Raw genomic sequence first — 23,372 nt, forward strand, 5'->3', positions numbered from 1 at the left:
GCACCACCACCACCACCACCACCACCACCACCCCAACCCCCCGCCGCTGAGCTACATCTTTACTAGTAATATGTTTATGGTTTTATGGATCTAAATGGTTTAAATGAGAACAGCTTTAAATAGCCATCCTAGAATAGTCAAGTATAACTAAAACAAGCATGAATTAATCATAATTCAACTAAGACTGCTCACCCAACATTTATTTCCCTACCCAAAAGAGTAGGAGAATCTAGTTGTCTCATTTTCTAGCTTTATATTATTATGGGGAAAGCAGCTTTCCTATTTGACTATCTGATTATGACATAATTACTTGGATTTAGCATTTGGAAGAGTAATAATTTGTGTTAAAAAGGCTTTTGGGGGGAAGCAATGTACTAGGTAGCTTCAAAAGCTAGATACGAGCAAGTATATTGATGTATATGGACCTCTTTTATTCTGTAGTCAAGTCATTAGTACAATTCTCTAACACAGTGCATGGCTCTCTGTCAACCCTCATCCCCTTGAGGCGAAGAACCCGGGGAAACCTCTGGTAGTTCTTCTTTGGTTAGGGAGATGCCAAAGTAGTCACAGTATAGAAGAGTAAGGTGGTCCTGGAGAATAGGAGTTGCCGCGAGATGCTGGCTGAAAGGTGTGTCCTTGCTTTGCACAGCAGACAGATCAAACCAGGGAAAAGGCCTGAGGTGGAGAAAAAAGATGGCATTATTTTCTTTGAGTCTGTTTAATACATATAACTTGGGTGTGAAACACCAAAATGAAGGAAGACTCTCTGAACTTGACTTGTATCACTATAGAAATGTCCAGACAGAAGAAGTAAAAAAAACAGCAATGATGAGCTATATGGACCAGCATATGCAAGGACTAGATAGGTAGGTAGACAATAGATAGATAGATAGATAGATAGATAGATAGATAGATAGATACCCATCAGATAGATAGATAGATAGATATAGATAGATAGATACCCATCAGATAGATAGATAGATAGATAGATAGATAGATAGATAGATAGATAGATAGATAGATAGAGATAGATGAGAGATAGATACCCATCAGATAGATAGATAGAGATAGATACCCATCAGATAGATAGATAGATAGGCAGACAGACAGACAGACAGACAGATAGATAGGCATAGAGACAACAGACAGATAGATAATACTAGAAGGGGAGGAGAGAAAGGAGCAGAATACTTGAAATAATAATGAATGAAATGTTTTGCAAATTAATATCATATAGCCAGCCAGAGGTCTAAGCAAGCTAAGAACACCAAGCAGGATAAATTCCAATAATAAAATGACCACAAAAACGACAGCCAGGTACATTCTCAAATGATAGAAAATGACAAGATAAAGCCAAAATCCTAAGAGAAACCAGAGGGAAACCACTTCCCGGTAGAACGTCTGACAGTCGGAAGCCACGCAATCACGAAGATGATGGAGTGACAGCCGAATTGAAACCATCAACCCAGAATTGTGAATCTTTTTCCCTGTCCATTTCCTTTGCTTGCACGTGTGTATGTGCACTACACTCATCCCTTGTGCCACAAGAGGTCAGAAGAAGGCGTCAGCTCGCCTGGTCCAGATGACTCTGAGCTACCCTGTGGGTGCTGGGAAGCCACACCCAGGTCCTTGCCAGAACGGCAAGTGCTCCTGACCTCCGTGCCGTCTCTCCATCCCCCAGAGATGTGAATTTTGTAGAATCATCCTTCAAAAGTGAAGGAGAAATAAAGAACTTTATCAAACCAAAGTTGAAGGAGTTGTCGGTATATCAGTCTTACAGGGAATGTCCACAGTTCTTTAGCAAGAAGGAAAACGGATGTTAGAACCTGGGAGCCACATAAAGGAAGGAGGAACATTACAGACGGGCGGAGGAACCCGTTCTCCTTCCTCTGCAGAGAGCAAACAGACAGCAGTGTGTTCAAAGTAATAGTAATGGAGATGATGCTCCATTGCTGGAATGTGTGCTCAACATAGGTGTCCCGGGTTTAATCCACAGCACCATATGAACTTGGGCTGCTGACTGTTCTAGGGAAAGATCCACCTCAACTCCCCTCCCCCATCTTTTTCCCCCAAACCCGCCCCTTCAAAGCCCACCAAACACAGCTCCTCCCCCAGAGAGGCTCAAGACCACTCCCACAGGGTATTTAAGCTGCATCCCAGAAAACAGACACGTGGTTTTCCGGAGAATCACCCGGGAACACCTTACTCATTAAACCGGGACTTTTCTAATTAGGTCTGATTCAGTCTGATTTAGATTGCTGCATCAGTGGAGAGATCTATCAGCAAAAAAAAAAAACTTATCACTGGCTCATTCCTGTAACCACAGCACCCAGAGGTGGAGGCAAAGGTCAGAAGTTCAAGGACATCTCTGCGGTGGAATAATCCTTTTGTGCACTGTAAAAATGTGTTCTCTCATTGTTAATAAAAAGCTGGAAGGAGCTGGGCGGTGGTGGCGCACGCCTTTAATCCCAGCACTCGGGAGGCAGAGCCAGGCGGATCTCTGTGAGTTTGAGGTCAACCTGGGCTACCAAGTGAGTTCCAGGAAAGGCGCAAAGCTACACAGAGAAACCCTGTCTCGAAAAAACCAAAAACCAAAAAAAAAAAAAAAGCTGGAAGGAAAGCTACCACGTGACTGAAGGAAAAAAGGCAGGATTTTCAGGGCAGAGAGAATGCTGGAGAAGGGCGGAGTGAGAGGAGACTCAGAGTGAGCAGGACAGGAAGTACCTACATGAATGAGGACAATGAGCCTCAGGGCAGCACACAAATAAATAGAAATGGGTTAATTTAAGTGATAAGAGCTAGCTAAAAACAAGTCTAAGCTATAGGCTGAGCATTTATAATTAATAATTCTCTGTGTGGTTATTTGGGGACTGGCTGGAGGGACAAAAAAGTCTGCCTACATTTCTCCTGGTACAGAGTGAGTTGGAGGTCACCTGGTTATATAAGAACAGTCCAAAAAAAAAAAAAAAAGAATGTACTCAATAATTATTTATGCGTGTATACCACATGTTTGTGTGAATCAAATTATGCCAATAATATAAGCACACATGAGGGAGGAATTCAAAGTATTTTGATATTATAAAACACACAATCTATGAAGTAGTGTGGTGTTATCTACAATTGACCTGGATTAGTTTAAATATATAGTACAAGGTTGTTGGTTATAAGATTGATGTACAAAACTCAAATCTCCTTCCTATAAACCAGCATTTTGGTCCATTTTTTGATGCTTATTTAATCCTTTCTGGAAACATCTTCATAATCACACTTAAAAGAGTGCTCTACTATCCTGAGAGTGATTTAACCCAACCAATCAGGCTGACAGTCAAGATTGCCCATTACAAACATGAAAGACAGGATCCATGAAAGAAAGAGTGAACTCAACTTAATTAAAATAAAAATTCTCTGTTACAGATGTGGTGTGGTGATACATGGCTATAATCACCACATAAGGAAACAGAGGTCAGAGGCTTCAAAGTCAGTCTGAACCTGCTGAGTTCTGGACCAGATAGGGCTACAGACTGACATTTTGTCTCAATTAAATAAATTAAACAAATATATAAATAAATAAAGTCTGTCTTGTGACAGACACTGTCAAGAGAATGAAAATTCAGACCATGAATTGGAAACTATCTGAAAAAGACACATTCAGACTGATACCTGCCTGGCGGTGGTGGCGTACACCTTTAATCCCAGCGCTCTGAAAGCAGATGCAGGAGGAGAGTCTCTGTGAGTTCGAGGCCAGCCCGGTCTACAGAGTGAGTTCCAGGACAGCCAGGGCTACACAGAGAAACCCTGTCTTGGAAATTAAAAGAGAGAGACAGAGACAGAGACAGAGAGAGACTATTATCTAAAATACAGAACTGATTCTGAAAACTCAAGAAGATGAAGAACCCAGTTAAAAAATGGGCAGAAGACCTTAATAGACTGCTCACTGAAGAAGATAACACAGATTACAAACAGGCATAGGGAAAGATCTTCAACATTAAGTTGTAAATTTAAAACAGCAAGGTAATGGCACCTCCTACCAACAGCTCTTCCCACCTACTAAATTAATTTGCTAAATAACTAAATCCAGAACACCGACAGCACCAGCTGCTGGTGAGGAAAAGGAACAACAGGAACTGGGCGGGTGGGAATGCTGAGGGGATGTTGGGAATGCTGAGGATGGTGGGGATGCTGAGGGGATGGTGGGATGCTGAGGGGATGGTGGGAATGCTGAGGGGATGTTGGGAATGCTGAGGGGATGTTGGGAATGCTGAGGGGATGGTGGGGATGCTGAGGGGATGTTGGGAATGCTGAGGGGATGTTGGGAATGCTGAGGGGATGGTGGGAATGAGGGGATGTTGGGAATGCTAAGGGGATGGTGGGGATGCTGAGGGGATGTTGGGAATGCTGAGGGGATGGTGGGGATGCTGAGGGGATGGTGGGGATGCTGAGGGGATATTGGGAATGCTGAGGGGATGTTGGGAATGCTGAGGGGATGGTGGGGATGCTGAGGGGATGGTGGGAATGAGGGGATGGTGGGGATGCTGAGGGGATGGTGGGAATGAGGGGATGGTGGAAGCTCCCTTAGCAGATTCTTAGAACATCAAAATCTTCTTTATTTACCAGACAGGCAGCAGCCAAGCCCTTGCGCTTACCAAAACAAACGGGATACATTGAAATCTGTTGCCAGAACACCTGCACCTATGCGTTTATAGCAGTTTCAGTCATAAAGATCAAGGCTTGAAAATAACAGTGGTGGTGTGAATGGAAATGGCCTCCATAGGCCCTTAGGGAGTGCACTATTAGGAGGTGTGGCTTGTCGAAGTACATGGGACTTTGTTGGAGGAAGTGTCCCACTGGGCATGGGCTTGAGGTTTCCGAAGCTCAGGCCAAGCTTAGTGGCTCACGGTCTTTTCCTGCTGCCTGAGGAGTCAGATGCAGAACTCTTGGCTCCTTCTCCAGTACCATGTCTGCCTGAATGCCGCCATGCTTCCCACCATGACAATAAAGGACTGAACCTCCGAACTTAGAAGCCAGCCCCAATTATATGTTTTCCTCAATAAGGGTTGCTGTGGTCATGGCAATCACAGCAATAAAACCCTAAGACAATAACCCTGGTGTCCTTCAGCAGGTAAGGAGATGAAGTGGGGTACAGACAGACAGTGGGATATGATTAGGTATGAAAGCAAAATAAGCTACCAAGGCACGAGAAGACATAGAAGAAACTTTGATGTGCATTGCTAGGTACAAGAATAACCAAGAAAAGAGGGGAAGGTAGGATCTTGCAAAGGCATAATCAGAGAAGTCTGGAGAACTCAGATGGCCAAGTCCAGCTGAACACATCGCTTCTCCAGGGTGGGGTGACATGAGCATCTGCATCACAATCATTCATAAAGCTGTATATTTACAAACAGAATATGCACTTCTGTACGTGTGTTATATTCCACAATATTTTAAAAAAGTAACTGGAGGGGTTAGGGGTGAAGGGGTAAGGGGGTAGGAGAGGTGGGATGTGAGGGGGCAGGCTGGGAAAATGGTTCAATTGGTTACGTGTTTGCTACTCAAGAATGATGCCCTTTAGTCAGGCATATTGGCACAGGCTTTTAATCCTAGCACTCGGGAGGCAAAGGCAGGTAAATTTCTTTTTTTCTTTTTCCTTTTTTCTTTCTTTTTTTTTTTTTGTTTTGTTTTGTTTTTTGTTTTTGGAGACAGGGTTTCTTTGTAGCTTTGGAGCCTGTTCTGGAACTCACTCTGTAGACCAGGCTGTCTCAAAGCAGGTAAATTTTTATGAGTTCAAGGCCAACCTAGTTTAAGTAGCAAGTTTCAGGACAGGCAAGGATACATAGTGAGACATTGTCCGATTTAAAAAAAAAAAAAAATAGAAAGGGTAAAATGGCCCAGCACCTGGGATTTGGCCAAAGGATTGGTAGAGCAGCCTGGGATAGATGAGACCTTGTCTCCACAAAGCAAAAATATAACAAGGTAGGTTAGAAAGGCCCTATAGCTCCCAACAGCAAATCTAAAAGCTGAAGACAATGGAACAGTGCTCAAAACCACCTCAGGGAAATGATTTTTTTTTTTTTTTTTTCAATACAGGGTTTCTCTGTGTAGCTCTGGCTGTCCTGGAACTCACTTGGTAGCCCAGGCTGGCCTCGAACTCACAGAAATCCGCCTGGCTCTGCCTCCCGAGTGCTGAGATTAAAGATGTGTGCCACCACCGCCCGGCTCCGGGAAATGATTTTCAGTGTAGAATCCACTACTTAACCATGTACTCAGTAAAACTGTAGGTAAGAGCACAAACATTTTCAAACATTAACAAATTGCCAAAATTACTTCCAATGTACCCTTTTCTCAGGGAGTTATTACAGGATATGGGGCACTAAAATTAAAAAAAAATAAATAAACTAAAAGGGATTCTGGAAACGAAACAATAGAGAGGTGAGGGGAATTCCCAAACCGAAAGGATAATCTGCTGGTGACCAGACTATGGGGTGGGGAAGAGAACTGGAGTCAGTGATTATGTCTGGGGCTCTGGGGTTCCTTGGAGCACTTGGTGAGGCTGTAGTCGTTAGGTAAGAACCCCACAGAAACAAGGATGCTCAAACACACACGTCGGATTTCAGAGGAGGTGGTGAATATGGGGTTATGTAGGCACAGCACCAACGGAGAGTTTTATGCTAGGAGAGAAAAAAAATGGCAACTTGAACTCCCACACGGGAAAAGATCACCCAGGAACTAGTGTAGACGAAAGAGAAGGGGGCCCAGGCTTGATCCCTCAGACCTCTCAGATCTGAGGGCAGGACAGCGGGAGAGCGATCTAAGGGGAGGAGCGTCAGCCCAGAGAACGACGGCTTGAAGAAGGATGGCGTGCCCAAGGCGTCCACGAAGAAAAGGAGCTCCGAGAGTCCAGTGAGTCTGGAGACATGGAAGTCACTAGCAATGACAGCAGCAAGCTTTTCATATTGGATCAGCAAAGGCCAGAAAGGGCGCCTGTATCCTTACCACACTAGAGAGGAACGACACGCGCCTACGGCAGCGGGGGCGGCGTTTTGCTAAGCAATAACGTACGTACGTTCGTGTCCTCTAACCCAGACAGCCATCGGGATGTTTACCCAGCAGAAATATCTGTCCAAGTATTCGAAGCAAGCGCATGGATGATCTAGCAGCGCAGTGTGCAAAATTTGAGGGGGAAGAAGGAATTACACTCTGTCACAGGAAGACAGGGCAATGTGTAACTTGCACAATGTGTCTGACAGGCTGCCCACGGGGCTGCTGTTCCTAAGTGAAGTAGGCAACGCCAGCATCCACAGAGTTCTAGCTGGATATAGAAAGCAAAAGTGGTGTTATGGCTCCATGCCTCTAACACTGAAGTAATAGATAGGCATGCCTACTGCAAGACAACGACAATACAAATATCTGTTGGTGCCTAGATAAAATGACTAAACAGTCTATTAGAGACAACTATCATGAAATGGGATTTAGGAGGCAGGGAGGCTTTTTTTTTTTTAAAACTGATTAATTTTTTAAATTTTGTTCTGTTTTTTTAGAAAAGTGTATTATTTGTACCAAATTTAAGAGGACACAGGCCAAAGTCAGGCAATGTGGTGGGGCATGTTTGCAATTCTGGAACTTTGAAAGGTTGAGAGGTTCGAGGCCAGCCTGGGCTCTATGGAGACTCTCAAACAAAGAAACACAAATAAATAAAATTTAAAAAAAAAAAAAAAAAACTCCTGAGACGGGGAGAAGAACATGAAAGCATAAAAGAAAAACATAGGGTTGGAGAGATGGCTCAGAGGTGAAGAGCACTGCTTGGTCTTCCAAAGGTCCTGAGTTCAATCCCCAGCAACCACATGGTGGCTCACAACCATCTGTAATGAGATCTGGCACTCTCTACTGGCCTGCAGGGATATGTGCAGACAGAATACTGTATACATAATAAATAAATAAATCTTTAAAAGAAAGAAAGAAAGAAAGAAAGAAAGAAAGAAAGAAAGAAAGAAAGAAAGAAAGAAAGAAAGGAAAACATAAAGGTGCTTGCTGCCAAGCTTGAGAAGCTGAGTTCGATCTCAGCACCCACATGGCAAAAAGACACCACTGACTCCTAGAGGTTTCCCTCTGGTCTCTCCAAGTCCTAGTCACTGTTCCCCTCCCAACCCCACTACCCCTCCCTCACCCCACTGCCCCCCCACACCCTCCACTCCCCACTCCACCCCCACACCCCCCACACACACACCCCGCCACCAACAAAGAAATGTTTCTAAAAAGCATCTGTTAAGACAAAACCGTGGGACAGATTCCAATGGCCAAATGTTCGACATCTTACCTTCTATGAAACAAGCTCTTGACGTAGCTCTTGTTCATAAAATCTGTTAGCTGAAATTTGGGGCAAGACGATTTGTCTTTCCCACAGCTCTCCAGGTGCACAGAGAGAAAGAGTCTGTTGAGGATGTGCAGCACGTGGGGGTGGAACACGTTCCTGGCGGTGCAGACATTGATGACCGAATAGAACACCCCCTCCAGCCATTTGATGTTGAGGATGACTCCCCCTAGACATGAAGGAGAGTAGCCGTGAGCATCTGCAAAAGCAAGCTGCAGGGAACCCAGAGGAAAACCCAGAGACGGGCTCTGCCAGGCCACCTTCCCCCTAAAGCGATTGGCGACACAGCCAGGAGACAGACACGCTTCCCTCCCGGGCCGCGAGCCCTGTTCGCCCTTTACAGCCACATCGTGTGCTGATCACACAGAGGGGAGCAGAGAGGGCTGAGTCACACTGCTGAGGGCAGAAGGATCTCCAGAATGGTCCCTGCCCACAGCAGGGAGGAACTGGGAAATACCGCAAGTGGAGAAGGAAGCCCGTTTTCTCTTTGTCCCAGTCATTTCATTCTCCTGTGTTTGTTTGTTTGTTTGTTTGAATCGGGTTCACATGTAGCTTTAGTTGCCCTCAAACTCGTTATATAGCCAAAGAGTCTTGATACCCTGATTCTCCTGTCTCCACCTCTCCAAGGCTGGGATTATAGGCATGTACCCCCAAGCCCAGCTCATTCTATTGTTCACATGAGCTACTTTCCCTGGTTGTTTCTAGTCCAGCCTGAAGGATCCAAAAAATTAGGCTTCTCAGCTCTGCCTAAGAAAAGCTGCTTTTATCCCACCCCCCACCCCCCGCCCCCACAAGCTCTTTTCATGCTATGGTAGTTTGAATGTAATTGGCCCCTATAAGCTCATAGGGAGTGGCACTATTAGGAGGTGTGGCCTTCTTAGAATAGGTATGGCCTTGCTGGAGGAAATGTGTCACTGTGGGAATGGACTTTGAGGTCTCCTACACTTGAGCTATGCCCAGTGACACAGACCACTTCCTGTTGCCTGTGGGTCAAGATGTAGGACTCTCAGCTCCTTCTCCAGCACCATGTCCGCCTGCATGCCACCATGTCCTGCCATGATGATAATGAACTAAACCTCTGAAAATGTAAGCCACCCCAACTAAATGTTTTTCTAAGAGTTGCCATGGCCATGGTGTCTCTTTACAACAATAGAAACCCTAACTAAGACACATACCAAACTCAAATAACTAAGAATGTATCTACTTTGTACACACACACACACACACACACACACACACACACACACACACACACACCAGTCATGAAAGGTAATTGTCAAAAGAATGTCAGCAACAGTTACACAGTTGAGCATTTACCCCCATTACTGTAGGGGCAGGTAGCCCGAAGAACCACTGGATCTTGGAGAACAGCTGTGATTTCCTTGTTCTCTCCCCAGATGTCATCAATATCCTCAGCAAAGTGATATTGGGGCCGCAAGATGTTGGTGTGGTTCAGTAGAAGTTTCAACCTGGAAGCCACAAAGACAGGAGAGTACAATGCCAGATTGGGGGGAAAAAATGACTATCCAATCTACTGCATTCGCATCTAAGCCAAAACAACAGCCCCTTCCCCTGCACAGCGCTGCTCAGGTAACATGATGTGGCCCTGAGTGTGCACTAGGGACACTCACTGATTAACTGGATTATTCAACCATCCACCTAACATTTGCTGAATGTTGTTATCAGGTGCCTAGCTCTTGACTAGATGCAAGAGCACAAAAATAACATTTGACATGTATTTTTCGTAGCTTTTTGTGTTTTCTCATTAATGCACAGAGTGGGGAGCGAGTACTACAATATGCCATTAACGTTTTAGACAGGGAAAACATCCCGATCCTAAGTGTTGTCTGTGTGAAAATCTTGGGGGTGAGGGTGGGCGGTAAGAAAGGCTGGCTGGGTCTTTCTGCAGTTCCAGCTGCCTCCTTATTACTGAGGATGACTGACTTCGAGAGGTAGGGCTATGGTGGTGGCAGGTAGTGAACGCGGAGGAGACGTCAGCGCCTGCGCCGTTCTGGTCTCATGCCATGTGACAAGATACCTGGGTATCGGGATGGCAGATACAAAGCTGTACACGATGCAGGTCTTCTCAAGTTTGGATTGGATCTCTAAGCAGATGTTAGGCAGCTGAGAGGGCAGGCAGCAGAGGAATAACACGCTGGCCCAGTTCGCCACAGCAGGATTGTCGTACAAGCACCGGACTCCTTGTTTCTGGAACTCAACTTGGGAGGGAGGGAGAAAGAAGAGAGATTGGACCTGAACGTCAAACGTGGGGAGAGGATGGTGGTAACTGTGTATCCAGTAAGCAACCTAAGTCACGTTGCCACAGCAACCAGAAACTGCTCCTGGATGCCTCTGTGAGCTGTGAAAAGAAGGGCCCTCCCCTGTGGGAAGTTGTTGCAGGATTCCTTTTTGTCTTGATTTTAGAACAGATGCTGGGTGTTTTATTTTATTTTTTAATTTAAGCTAGGGGGAAAAAAGAATGCTCTAAGAAGCATTCTGCTTCCATTTACTGTAGAGCTAGCACTTGCCAGATAGTGTATAAAGTGTTTCCTATGTATTCTTTAAGGTAGCTCTCAACGAGGATCCTCTGAGACCAATGAGGGCGGTTCCCATATTACAGATGAACCAACCGAGGCTTCAGGATGCTGCGTGGCTCACTGAAAGTTAGATAGCTTACTGGCCTGAGGTAGTGGGTGAAATTAGAAGTGTTCGAGAATGTACAACAGACACTGGGAGGTGCTGTGGAAGGTTCAATAGTTTTTGTAAGGTATACAAGACCTTTGTAAGACATTCATAAATGTAGAGGAAAAGTCTCTGTGCACATGACAAGTCATACAATTGCTTTAAACACACAGGTACTTAATTATTTGATTATCCTCACTACAACATGGATTTCTCAAAGTAAGAATTTAAAATGTATACTTCCATCTGGTATGCTTTAAGAGTTACTGAAAAACAGAATGCAAAAGATGTGGGGTTTTTTTTTTTGTTTTTTTGTTTTTTTGTTTTTTTGTTTTGTTTTGTTTTGTTTTTAACCAAGAGGTAAGCACTCATCCCACTGACCAAAAATGTTAAAAGTGATGCTGAGCTGGGCAGTGGTGGCTCACGCCTTTAATCCCAGCATTTGGGAGGCAAAGGCAGGAGGATCTCTGTGAGTTTGAGGCCAACTTGGTCTACAGAGCAAGTTCCAGAACAGCCAGGGCTACACAGAGAAACCTTAAATCGAAACATGGGGAAAAAAAGAAAAAGAAATTAAAAGACACATTAAAATGATGACATTCAGAATGCTTCCCAAGCTGGAGAGATGCTTCAGGGGTTAAGAGCATTGGTTGCTCATCCACAGGACCTGGGGTTCAGTTCCCAGCCACCACATGACAGCTCACAATCATCTGTAATTTCAATTCCAGAGGATTTTGGCTTCCAGTGGAAATGTATGCATATGTTACACAGATATGAGATACACCCAGGCAGAACAATCATATTCATAGAATAAAAATAAATATTTCTTAAGGAATGGTTTCAATTATTAAAAATGGTATAATGAGGGGCTGGAGAGATGGCCCAGGGGTTAAGAGCACTGGCTGCTCTTCCAGAGGTCCTGAGTTCAACTCCCAGCAACCACATGGTGGCTCACAGCCATCTATAATCGGATCTGATTCCCTCTTCTGGGTTGTAGGTGTACATGCAGACAACTCATACATAAAATATAAATAAATAAGATTTTAAAAAGAAAATGTTATAATGAAATGGCTGTTCTTATGCAACATTGCTAAAAATTCAAACCTGAACTTTCTTCAGGTTAAATTGCAAAGCAAAAGCATTAGCTATCTAACAAAACAAAGCATGGGATATTTCTTTAACAAGTGAGCCATTTTGCTTTCAGGCATTGTCTTAAGAAAATAAAATCAAAGTAGAATTTCCACGTGAACACTTGTATACAAGCCTTCATAGATGTTTTATTTGCAGTGAGCAAAAATTAGGGGGAAAGTTACATTAACAAATAAATAGAAAAACTGTAATACTCGTGCAATGAAATGCTACTTAGAAAGGAGGAAGAGCTAGATGCCAGGCATGGTGACACACACCTTTCATCCCAGCACTCAGGAGGTAGAGGCAGGCAGATCTCTGTGAGTTCAAGACCAGACTGGTCTACAGAGTGAGTTCCAGGACAGGCAGGGCTACACAGAGAAACCCTGTCTTGAAAAACAAACAAAAAAACAAAAAAAAAAAAAAAAAAGAAAAAGAAAAAAAGGAGGAGGGTATTGATATGCAAAATGGTATGGTTATATATCAAAATAATACACATTAAAAGATATCAGACTTAAAAGTCCTGCATGGTGCTGTTAAATAAAATTCCAGACAATGTGAACTAATTTATGGTGATAGAAATCATAGCCATAATTTCTTTTAAACAGGAAGGTGACTCAGTGTGGGGAGCTGATCTCAGCTCCCCAGAACCCACACAGAAAGGCGGTCACGGCAGTGCACACTTCCAATCCCAGCTCTGGGAAGGGGGGGACCATAGCATCCCTGGGACTTGCTGGCCAGCCAGGCTAGCTGAACTAAATAGCTCCAGGTTCATCAAGAGAACCTGTCTCAAAAACTAAGTTGAGGAGTGGCTAAGGAAGACCCCCCAACACCCATCTCTGATCTCCATGTGCATACAAAAATGAGTAAGTAAAATTTAAAAAAAAGAACTGCCACTGGTGTGTGAAGTGGTGGGGGAGAGGAGTTTACAGGAAGGCAGAGAGAGAGAGACAGGACATAAAGGTCAGTTAAGGGCAACTTTTGGAGGTGATGGATTTGTTCATTATGTTGAGTTTATGGTTTCCTGGGTGAATGTGTGTCAAAAACGCCAAACTGTACATTCTGGGTGCAGTTTGTTGTGTACAAGTAATATTTTAATAAATATGTACCTATTGGTCAAACTAGGAACTTTGTTTTGAAAATTATGTGTGGGGATAGTCAACTAAATAAGGGACATCTATGATTTGGGATACTACAAGATACTTAAAAAATTTTTTTTTACACTTACTTGTATGTGGCTGTGTGTGAGAGAGAGAAAGAGAGAGACAGGAGACACAGAGAGAGAGAGAGAGAGAGAGAGAGAGAGAGAGAGAGAGAGAGAGAGAGAGAGAGGATTCTGTGGTATTTCAGTAGAGGTCAGAAGCCAACCTGTAGGAATCATTCTCTCCTTCTACTCTGTGGGTCCCAGGGCTTGAACTCAGGTCTTCAGGCTTAGCAGCAGGTGCCCTAATCTGCTGATCCACCTCACAGCCCTTTTTAATATATTTATGTTTATTAAGGAATGTTACATGATCTTAAAATCACCTTTTTTTGTGATAAGATTAATCTGGTATGGAAATCAATGTTAAATCCTGAGAAGAAAATAAAGGGGTGTAGCTGGGGAGCACAGAGCAGCCTTCATTCACAGCTGCAGCTCGGCCACACACACACACACACACACACACACACACACACACACACACACACACAACTCAGCACCAAAATGCCCAGATGCCAGGGCAGCAAGCACACCCTGGCAGAGGCAGAGACACAGGGCTGTGTTCTCAATGCCAACTGTGGGGCAGTGAAAAGGCTTAAAAATCTTTATTTTAAAGAATGTTAAGTGATACAGAATGCACTTCCAATGCAAAAGTCAAAAACCAGGATACAGTTAGGTACAGTATCAATTTCTGATATACTTTCTGCTGTGGATGATTGATTGATAAATAAAACACTGACTGGCCAGTAGCCAGGCAGGAAGTATAGGCAGGACTAGCAGAGAGGAGAATTGAGAGAACAGGAAGGCGGAGAGGAGGAGACGCCAGCCTGCCGTCCAGGGAGCATCATGTAAAGGCAGCAGGTAAAGCCACAGAACATGTGACAACATATAGATTAACAGAAATGGGCCGAGTATAAGAGTAAGAGCTAGACAATGGTAGGCCTGAGCTAATGGCCAAGCAGTTTAAATAATATAAGCGTCTGTATGTTTATTTTATAAATGGGCTACAGGACTGCTGGGACTTGGCGGGACCTGGAGAGAAAAACTCTAGCTACAACTTTCAAAAAGAAGGAGGAAGAGGAGGAGAAGAAAGAAAGAAAGGAAGGAAGGAAGGAAGGAAGGAAGGAAGGAAGGAAGGAAGGAAGGAAGAAAGAAAGAAAGAAAGAAAGAAAGAAAGAAAGAAAGAAAGAAAGAAAGAAAGAAAGAAAGAAAGAAAGAAAGAAAGAAAAGAAAACAATAGCCTAGTTAAGAAGCATATGGGTCTGTGAGTCCAAGGCCAGCCTTGTCTACAAAGTGAGCAGGATAGCCAGGACTGTTACACAGAGAAACTATGTCATGAAAAACCAAATAGAAAAAAAATGAAGAATATGGGTAATTATTCTTCCTTTAAGAGTAATTTTTCAGGACTGGAGAGATGACTCAGAGGTTAAGAGCACTGGCTGCTCTTCCAGAGGTCCTGAGTTCAATTCCCAGCAACCACATGGTGGCTCACAACCATCTATAGTGAGATCTGATGACCTCTTCTGGCCTTCAGGAATACATGCAGGCAGAACATTGTATATGTAATTAAATAAATCTTTTTAAAAAAAGAGTAATTTTTCTACAATATGCATACTACTTTTCACTGTTATTTTGCATTTTATTGCAGTATAATTTACATACAGTACCACACAGAGTTCTGAAGGATATTGTTTGAACAGTATTTTTGGTTGAGTGCATACATCTATGCAGCCCATATTTCCTTCTCAACCTTCCTAATTCTGAGAACATTTAATACAGTCCCTCAGGTTGTGGTGACCCCCCAACTATAAAATTATTTTTGTTGTTACTTCACATCTATAATTTTACTGCTGTTATGAATCATAATGTAAGTATATTTTTCAATGGTCTTAGGTGACCTCTATGAAAAGATCATTTGACCCCAAGAGGGGTTGTGAACCAAAGGTTGAGAACTGCTGCTCTAAATAGAAAACATTTTCTTCTCTCCAGAAAGTTCTTACAGGTCGTTTTGCAGTCCATCTCCTCAGAAACAATCACTGTTCTTAATTCTATCACACTGATCAATAACTGAAACCATTGTACTTTCATATTCAGATGTCATTTTTTAAATATAAGGCCAAATACAAATATTCGTTGACCTTTTTTCCAGACTCTAATACTCCAGTTAGACTTGAATAGTATATGGAAAACTCCCCCGTATCTCATACCCAGAAAGATAATTTGCACCCAGGTCACAGGGAGGAGAGGCAGACATAAGTAAGTGGAGAAAAATTGTCTTAACAAGTTCAAAATTTCAGGCCAGCAAGCAGAGAACCCTGCTTTAAAGGGACCTTTTCAAAATAGCTTTGTTAGTGCCACCAGCCTCTTATCTACGGTCTAACACTCAGTGCTCCTCACCCAGGGACTCTGGCCTCCGAGTGGAGATCTGCAGGCTCTCAGGAGGGATGGGGACAAGTCTCAGCAGTACGTTAACCAGCTGCTTCCCAAGGTGGCCGCATCCAATGATGCCCACCTTCAACTTCTCATCCTCAGCAATGGCGGCGTCAAATGATACAGATCGAGGATGTATTTTGCGCCGACCCTCTTGTAATAATTCTCTAGAGAATGAACAAAGACACACAAATGCATGTACACATTGTAGTTTTCCCCAGGAGTCTCGAAGTTGAATGATTTTTGGTGTTTTGTTTTGTTTTGTTTTGTTTCATGTAGAAGCCTGATGATGTAATACTTCAGAAACAAGGCATTTCAATTGGAGGCCATTTATAGCAAGGCTGTAGCCTTACTAGGGAATAAAACCTTCATCCTGAAAAAGCACATTGCTTTTCCAAGGGATGAAACTGGGTGAAAATATTTACCAATGAAAATATTTTTTTGTTTTATGTATCTTGAATTTTCCTGGGACCTTAAACACGAGGTCTGTATATCTCATATTTTATTAACTTTGAACATCACTAATTGCTTGCTATACATCATATGGTGACATATAGCACACCATGGACCAATTCTTTTAACTTTATGGTCTATTTTCTGGGCAGACAGCTGTCAACTAGACTGCATCATCACCGTCTTCAGTACACAGTATGTTTGAATCTATGCATATTGCTATGCAACTGATATCTAGACCCTTTGCATCCTTGCAAAACAGAAACTTTATATTCCCGAACAGCTCACTTCCCATCCTCACATCTGGAAATTACCATTTTACTTGCTGTTTGTTTTCTAGACAGAAAAACTTTAAAACTTAAAAAACTTTAACTACGCCATCTAAGCAGAATCGTGCAGTGTTAACATTTTTGCACCCAGGATCATGTCCTCAAGCCTCATCCAATTCATAGTTTATAAAATTTCCTTCTGGAGGCCAAATAGTAATATTCCATCATATGTCTCTAATGCGATTTGTTTTGTTTTGTTTTGGAGAGAGTCTCATAGCCCAGGCTGGACTTAAATTCCCGATTTCCCAGCCTCTGAGTGCTGAGATTACAGGTGTGAGCCACTACTCCTGACATATATAACACAGTTTGCTTATCCATTATATTAGCCATTATATACCCATTACATCGTCTCGTTACTGTGATACCTAGCAAAAGTATCTTAAGGGCTATCTTAGTTATTTTTCTATTGTTATGGTAAAATGCCATGACCAAGGCAACTTATATAAAAGAAAGGGTTTGATTTGGGGCTCATGGTTCCAGAGGATTAGAACCCATGACCATCATGGTGAGGAGAACGGCAGCAGTAGACAAGCAGGCACTGGAGCGGTAGCTGAGCACTTACATCCTGACCCATAGGAAAGAGAGCTAACCGGGACTAGCTTGAGTCTTTTGAAACTTCAAAGCCTACCCGCCATTGGCACAGCTCCTCCAACAAGGCCACACCTCCTTATCCTTCTCAAACAGTTCCACCAGCTGGAGACCCAAGTATACCAAACATATGAGCTTATGGGGACCATTCTTATTCAAACCACAAGGTTTCTTTTTTTTCTTTTTCTTCTCATCATTGAGGGGTACAGTTGATCATGGTGAAGAACTCATGGTGGCAGGCGCTTGCCGAGATGGTCACGTGGTATCTACTATCAGTAATCAATGATGAGTGCTAGCACTCAGCTCACTGTCTCCTTTTTACTCCATCTGGGACCCAGCCCATGGCATGCTGCCACTCACAGTTTAACGGGACCTTTCCACCACAGTTGACCTACTCTAGATAATCTAGATGGTTCTCGGTCCTGTCAAGTTGACAGTATTAACCAGCACACCCATTCATCATCAATGGACATTTAAATTGCTTCCACATCTTGGATAGGTTAAATGAGGCTGCAATGAACATGGGCATAGAAACATCTCTGGGAGTTCTTAGGGTGTATACCCAGAAATGGGATTGCTTGATCTTATGCAATTTTATGTTTTTCTTTCATAGTAACTTTACTTCTTACACTCTTACCAACATTGAACAAATGTTCCAATTTCTCTATGTCCTTACCCAAACTTGTTCATTTCTGGTGCTCCAGTAGTGGTTATCATAACAGGTACAAAGGAAGATCTCATTGGAGTTGTGATTTGCATTTTTCTGATGGTTGTCAATGTTGAGCATCTTTTCATATATCTGTTGATTATTTCTATACACTCTTTGAAGAAGTCTTAGGTTAAAAATCAGGTAATTGAGTTTATTGCTGAGTTGCAGGATGTCTTTATATATACTAGATTTTTATTTTATTTATTTATCTTGGTTTATTTGAGACAGGATTTTTGTGTGTAGCCTTGGCTGTCCTGGAACTCACTCTTTACACCAGGCTGGCCTCAAACTCACAGAGATCCACCTCCTCTGCCTCCCAAGTGGGTTTTTTGTTTTGTTTTGTTTTTTGTTTTGTCTTTTTCTGACAGCTTAGTGGCTGCACATGAAGCTACTGATATTTTAATTATCATCTGCGGCCCCAGAACCCCACAGTCAGAGCCCTTCTGGCCACCCAGCCTGTGGCCTGCACTTGCCATATGTAGGTTTAAATGAAGTCTGTGTCCTTCTGTTTACCAACAAAGACTCAGAAGTCAGATGTGAGGGTGAAAACCTGCTGGATCAGAGAAGCTGAGAAGCAGCTCATCCCCAAACCAAAAGAAGCTCCAGACTCTAGCCCCACCCTTTCCTTCCTTATCATCTTCTCTGTCCAAATTCCTAGCTTCTCTGTGGCTAATTCCAGTTAGCTGGTCATTGGTTTCCCCCATTCAAGATTAATGTTATTAACAGTCTTGGAGTGTCACAGTGAGATCAAATATCCCTCAACAACAGCAATTATTATTATTATTATTATTTTTTGAGACAGGGTTTCTTTGTGTAGTTTTGGTGCTTGTTCTGGATCTCACTCTGTAGACCCAGCTGGCCTCAAACTCACGAGATCCGCCTGGCTCTGCCTCCCGAGTGCTGGGATTAAAAGTATGCACTATCACCTCCTGGCTCCAATTTTTCTTTCTTTCTTTTTTTTTTTTTTTTAAATAAATATTACTTATTGCTTGCATGTATCCCTTCAGGCCAGAAGAGGGCACCAGATCTCATTACAGGTGGTGGTGAGCCACCATGTGGTTGCTGGGAATTGAATTCAGGACCTCTGGAAGAACAGCCAGTGCTCTTACCCTCTGAGCCATCTCTCCAACCCCTCCCAATTTTTATTTCTTAAAGAAAGGGTCTCAGGGTTCTCTCTAAAGGAATAGAACTGACAGAATCAACGTATGTGTACATTAGTGTGTGTGTGTGTGCATGCATGTGTGGTGTGTGTGACTTATTAGACTGGCTTACGGAATGTGGTCTTGGTAGTCCAACAAAGGCTGTCTCACAACAGCAAGGCAGAAAACTTAATAGCTATTTCGTCCACCAGTCCAGATATCTCCGCAGTCCAAACCTGGCCCCGGAGGAGGATTCCTGCAAAGCCGCTGGTCTTCAGTCAACATCAGGATCCTGAAGAAGCTAGATTTAACGCGGCCACACCACAAGAATGAACAAACTTCGGAGTGGGCGTGAGGGCTAGCCGACAGAAAGCACGTTTCCTTCTTCCCTGTCCTTTTCTGAGCACGGCCACCAGATGTGGCCCAGATATGAGGTGGGTCTCCCTGCTCCAAATCATTGGATTAAGATAATTCTTCCCAGCAGTGCCCAGCAGCTAGGGTTCCAGCTGATTCCAGATAGTCAAGCTGACAACCGAGATTAGGTCATCAGGTATATGTTATAGATAATGGAAATGATAAACTGGGAGACAGTAGTAGTATGCCCAAGGAAAAGTTATATGACACTAAGGATCACAAAAGGTGGAGCTACTTTAATCCCAGCACTCAAGAGGCAGAGAAAGGAGGATCTCTGTGAGTTCAAGGCCAGCCTGGTCTACAGAGTGAGTTCCAGGACAGTCATGTGGTTACACAGAGAAACCCTGCCTTGAAAACCCACCCCACCCCCAAAAAAAAGAAAAAAGAAAAAAAGGTCGAACCAGTCAAATGATTCCTACTAAACATTCCACATTCTCTTCTCAACATCCGAGTCCATAAGACTCGAAGTGTGGTCCTCACACTTAAGGTTGCTCGCCCTTTCACTTTCTCAAGTATTTCCTCTTCCAAATGAATCTTTGCTTGCTCACCTTTTGTCTACATCTATAAATTATTTCATCACTGAGAACAAAAACCTAGACCAAAGAGATCTTACCTCAGTCAACCTTCTTTACGTCAGTGTGTTACACATTGACTGATTTTGCATGTTGAAGCATCCTTGCTTTCCCGGGATGATCTCCACTTGTTCATGGTGCATTATCTAATGTATCTAAATAATTACATTATTTAATGTAATATTGAATTCGGCTAGCTAACATTTTGTTGAAGATATTCACATCAATACTCACCAGTAGTGGGTATTGGTTGAGATTTCTCACAGTATATTTGACTTTGGGTATTAAGGTAATGCTGTTCTCTAAAATAAGTTTGAAAATGTTCCTTCTTCAATTTTTTTACAAGAGTTGTGGTGTGTGTGTGTGTGTGTGTGTGTGTGTGTGTGTGTGCTGCATGTACAGGTGTGTACATATGCTTGCACACCAAGGGTGATGCTGGGTATCTTCTTTGGTTGACCTTCACCTTAGTGAGCTAAGGTCTCTGACTGATCCCAGAGCCTGTGGTGGAGGCAGACAATTTAGCCACCTTACTGTCTGTCTTAGGGTTTCTATTGCTGTGAAGAGACACCATGACCACAGCAACTCTTAAAAAGGAAAACATTTCATCGGGGCTGACTCACAGTCAGAGGTTGTCATCATGGCAGGAAGTATGGTGGCATGTGGGCAGACATGGTGCTGGAGAGGTAGCTGAGAGTTCTACATCCAGATCGGCAGACAACAGAGAGTGCACACTGGGCGTGGCTTGAGCATCCGAGACCTCAAAGCCCGCCTCCTAGTGACTGAACTTGTGGTGGTTGTTGTTTTTTCTGAGACAGGGTTTCTCTGTGTAGCCCTGGCTGTCTTGGAACTCTCTTTGTAGAACAGCCTGACCTCAAACTCAGAGATCCACCTGCCTCTGCCTCCAGAGTTCTGGGATTAAAAGTGTGTGTCAACACACCCAGCCTGAATTCTGGCATATTTTTAAGTACGACTTTAATAATCCTAAGTGCGTTAAGGCTTGTTTTGTGGTCATATGTAACCGACCTACCCCGAGATGTTCCAGGGGTACTGAGGAATGTTTTCTGAAATCTCAGCACTCAGAAAGCAAATGCAGGAAGATTCAAAGCTGGCTTCGGAGAGAGACCCTGTCCAAGTAGAGCAGACCAAACAGCACACAAAGAGCGTACGTGTTCTCCTGCTTCTGAGTGGACTGTCCCGCTTTGCCTGTGAGGCTCCCATCGGTCCCCCGCATCCTCCTGTCTGCTGTTCCCCTTTTGACCTTCTGTCTGGATGCCGTAACAATGGCCGTAAATGGCCTTTTATCATTGTGACAATTCCATTCTTTGTCCCTTGGGAGTTTTTGATTTAAAATCTTATCAAATCTACTTAAAAACAGTGTTTGTTTCAACATGATGGAAGTTACATTGTACATGAGTTGCCTTTTTTTTTTCTTGCTTTCAAAATTATTTATACTTGGCAATTTGATTGCAATGTTTCCTTTCATTTTTTTCTTTTTGTTCTTACTAATACCTTCAGCTGACCCATCTTTGAGTTCACGGATTCCATCTGCTTGATCATTGCTGATGCTGAATTCCCCTGGTGAATTCTTTCATTTCTTACTGTTTTCCAGAACCTGACTGGTTTCGTAGTTTCTCTTTGTCAATATTCTTACTTGTTCATGTGTTCCTGATTTCCTGCAGCTGTTCCTGTCAACTATTAGTTCAGTCTCAGAAGAAAGAACTGCCTCTGTCTGAAGCAACTGACAAGGGATGACCGGTCCTCAGTGCTGTGGAAGGCAAGCTGGTAGTCTGAGTAAGTGCGTGAATGAATGAATGAATGAATGAATGAATGAATGAATGAATGAATGCAATGTATCAGCTGCCCTCTGGCTAGAAATCACCACTAATCCAAGCTTTACTATGTAAACACAAAATATCCTTGAGTGAATTTTGCTAGTCATTTCAGATCAGAAGTGATTGATTGTGGATTGGAAAGGTTAAAAAAAAATTTTCCCACCGAATTTAACCTCCAATATACAAAGCGCAAGTCCCTTGGGTTCCCAGCAGTGATGATGGTCTTTCTTTTTCAACTAGCTTACCTCAAAGTACAGAACAGTTTGCAAAAGAAGAGCGCATGGGCACAGCCTTTGATCATCAATCCCCGATACCGTCCCTGCAAGTACAGCCAGTACCGCTCCTCCTCTGGAATCCCATACTCAAACTTCAGGGACTCAAGGTCTTCTAGTATATTCATTTCCAAACCACGCTCTCCTGCAGTGACAGATACCAAGCACCATGACTCCCTACCCTGGAGAAGAGGGGTTTAGGCACAAAGGCGTAAAGAGGATGGGGTGTGTGTGACTAGGTCATGAGTCCTCGTGATGGTGGGCTTCAAGCACCACTCTCCTTCCAGATTCTGAACTTGGAGTTCACATCTCTATTTGAGTGGGACCACTGAGGCTTCCTAATAACTACGGGTCATGAATCCTGGATTCAGGAAACCTGAAAAGGAATTCTCAGTAACATTGATCCATGCTGGCTAGAGGTGCATTTTCAGCAGGAATTAGGATAGTGATAGGTTTCAGAGGTGTTCTTAGCTGAGAGCTTTTCCCTTCCATTCTGCGGGCTTTGGAAATATGGCTAATCACACAGAACCTCACTTCAAAGAAATTATCCACTTTAAGTAAACTCTGTGTTCCCTGTAGGGCAGAAAAGAGTCCTCGGCTAGAGCATGGGCACTTCAGTCTTAGAAAACAGATCTAGACATATACAAACCCATTTACATGCATCTCTCACTAACAAACAGAGATATACGCTCTATTCCTCAGGACTTCTAGCCTGGGCAAGTGAAAACGATATATGGGAGGCGAGCCACCCAAGAGAATTGTCATTATGACTCCTTAGCAACCAGTTCATTCTCCCCTCTGGTCTTAAAGGAGCAAGGCACATCTACAAACTTCCCTGGTCTGAGTGTGAGGAGGACACAGTTCCTTTCACTACTTGTAGGAATGCTATCCCAGGCCAGGGAGGAACTTATTTTTCCCAACAGAAGATTCTAGATTTCTATTTTTTTTCTTCCAGATTAGAGTATCATATAGATTTTATCACTGCTATAAAAAGAAGTAAATGACAGGACCCATGAGATGCTACGTGGGTCAAGGTACTCACCATGCAAGCCTGGCAACCTGGGTTCAATTTCTAAACCCACCTAAAGGTGGAAAGAGAATCCTCCATAAAGTTCTTTCTCTCTCTGTCTGTTTGTCTGTCTCTCTCTCTTACACACACACACACCAAACAAAAACAGCAAAAAACCAGATAGTTATTTAATGATTCCCCTCCCCCAGTACCTGGGATTGAACCAGGATCTGTGCATGCTGGGCAATAACCCCA

At 43.2% G+C, this 23,372-nt stretch overlaps 1 protein-coding gene across 2 annotated transcripts; it reads right to left on the reverse strand.

The window, feature by feature from the left end:
• Window positions 1-408: 408 nt before the first annotated feature.
• On the reverse strand, window positions 409-23,037 carry Noxred1 (NADP dependent oxidoreductase domain containing 1). Of its 2 annotated transcripts, none has more exons than XM_037210749.1 (7): window positions 22,766-23,037; window positions 22,082-22,253; window positions 15,768-15,967; window positions 10,404-10,584; window positions 9,683-9,834; window positions 8,312-8,534; window positions 409-675 (listed from the first exon to the last, which is right to left on the reverse strand). In XM_037210749.1, the coding sequence occupies exons 2-7, from the start codon at window positions 22,234-22,236 to the stop codon at window positions 486-488; spliced, it is 1,101 nt and encodes a 366-aa protein (XP_037066644.1). In that variant the 5' UTR covers window positions 22,237-22,253; window positions 22,766-23,037; the 3' UTR covers window positions 409-485. The 2 variants fall into 2 exon arrangements, with proteins under 2 accessions (XP_037066644.1, XP_037066643.1); XM_037210748.1 differs by having other exon boundaries at window positions 22,758-23,035.
• Between the last annotated feature and the right edge of the window lie 335 nt (window positions 23,038-23,372).

Source organism: Peromyscus leucopus, chromosome 14 (genome assembly GCF_004664715.2).
Source record: "Peromyscus leucopus breed LL Stock chromosome 14, UCI_PerLeu_2.1, whole genome shotgun sequence".
In the NCBI taxonomy this organism is placed as follows: Eukaryota; Metazoa; Chordata; class Mammalia; order Rodentia; family Cricetidae; genus Peromyscus; species Peromyscus leucopus.

What these genes read in the sequence shown, in the direction of transcription:
- Noxred1 (XM_037210748.1), bottom strand. An exon ending in CTGCCCCTACAGTAATGGGG is followed by an intron (nt 8,535 to 9,682) that starts GTAAATGCTCAA and finishes CTTCATGTCTAG; the next exon opens with GGGGAGTCATCCTCAACATC. An exon ending in AAGAGCTTGTTTCATAGAAG is followed by an intron (nt 676 to 8,311) that starts GTAAGATGTCGA and finishes TCTCCACCTCAG; the next exon opens with GCCTTTTCCCTGGTTTGATC.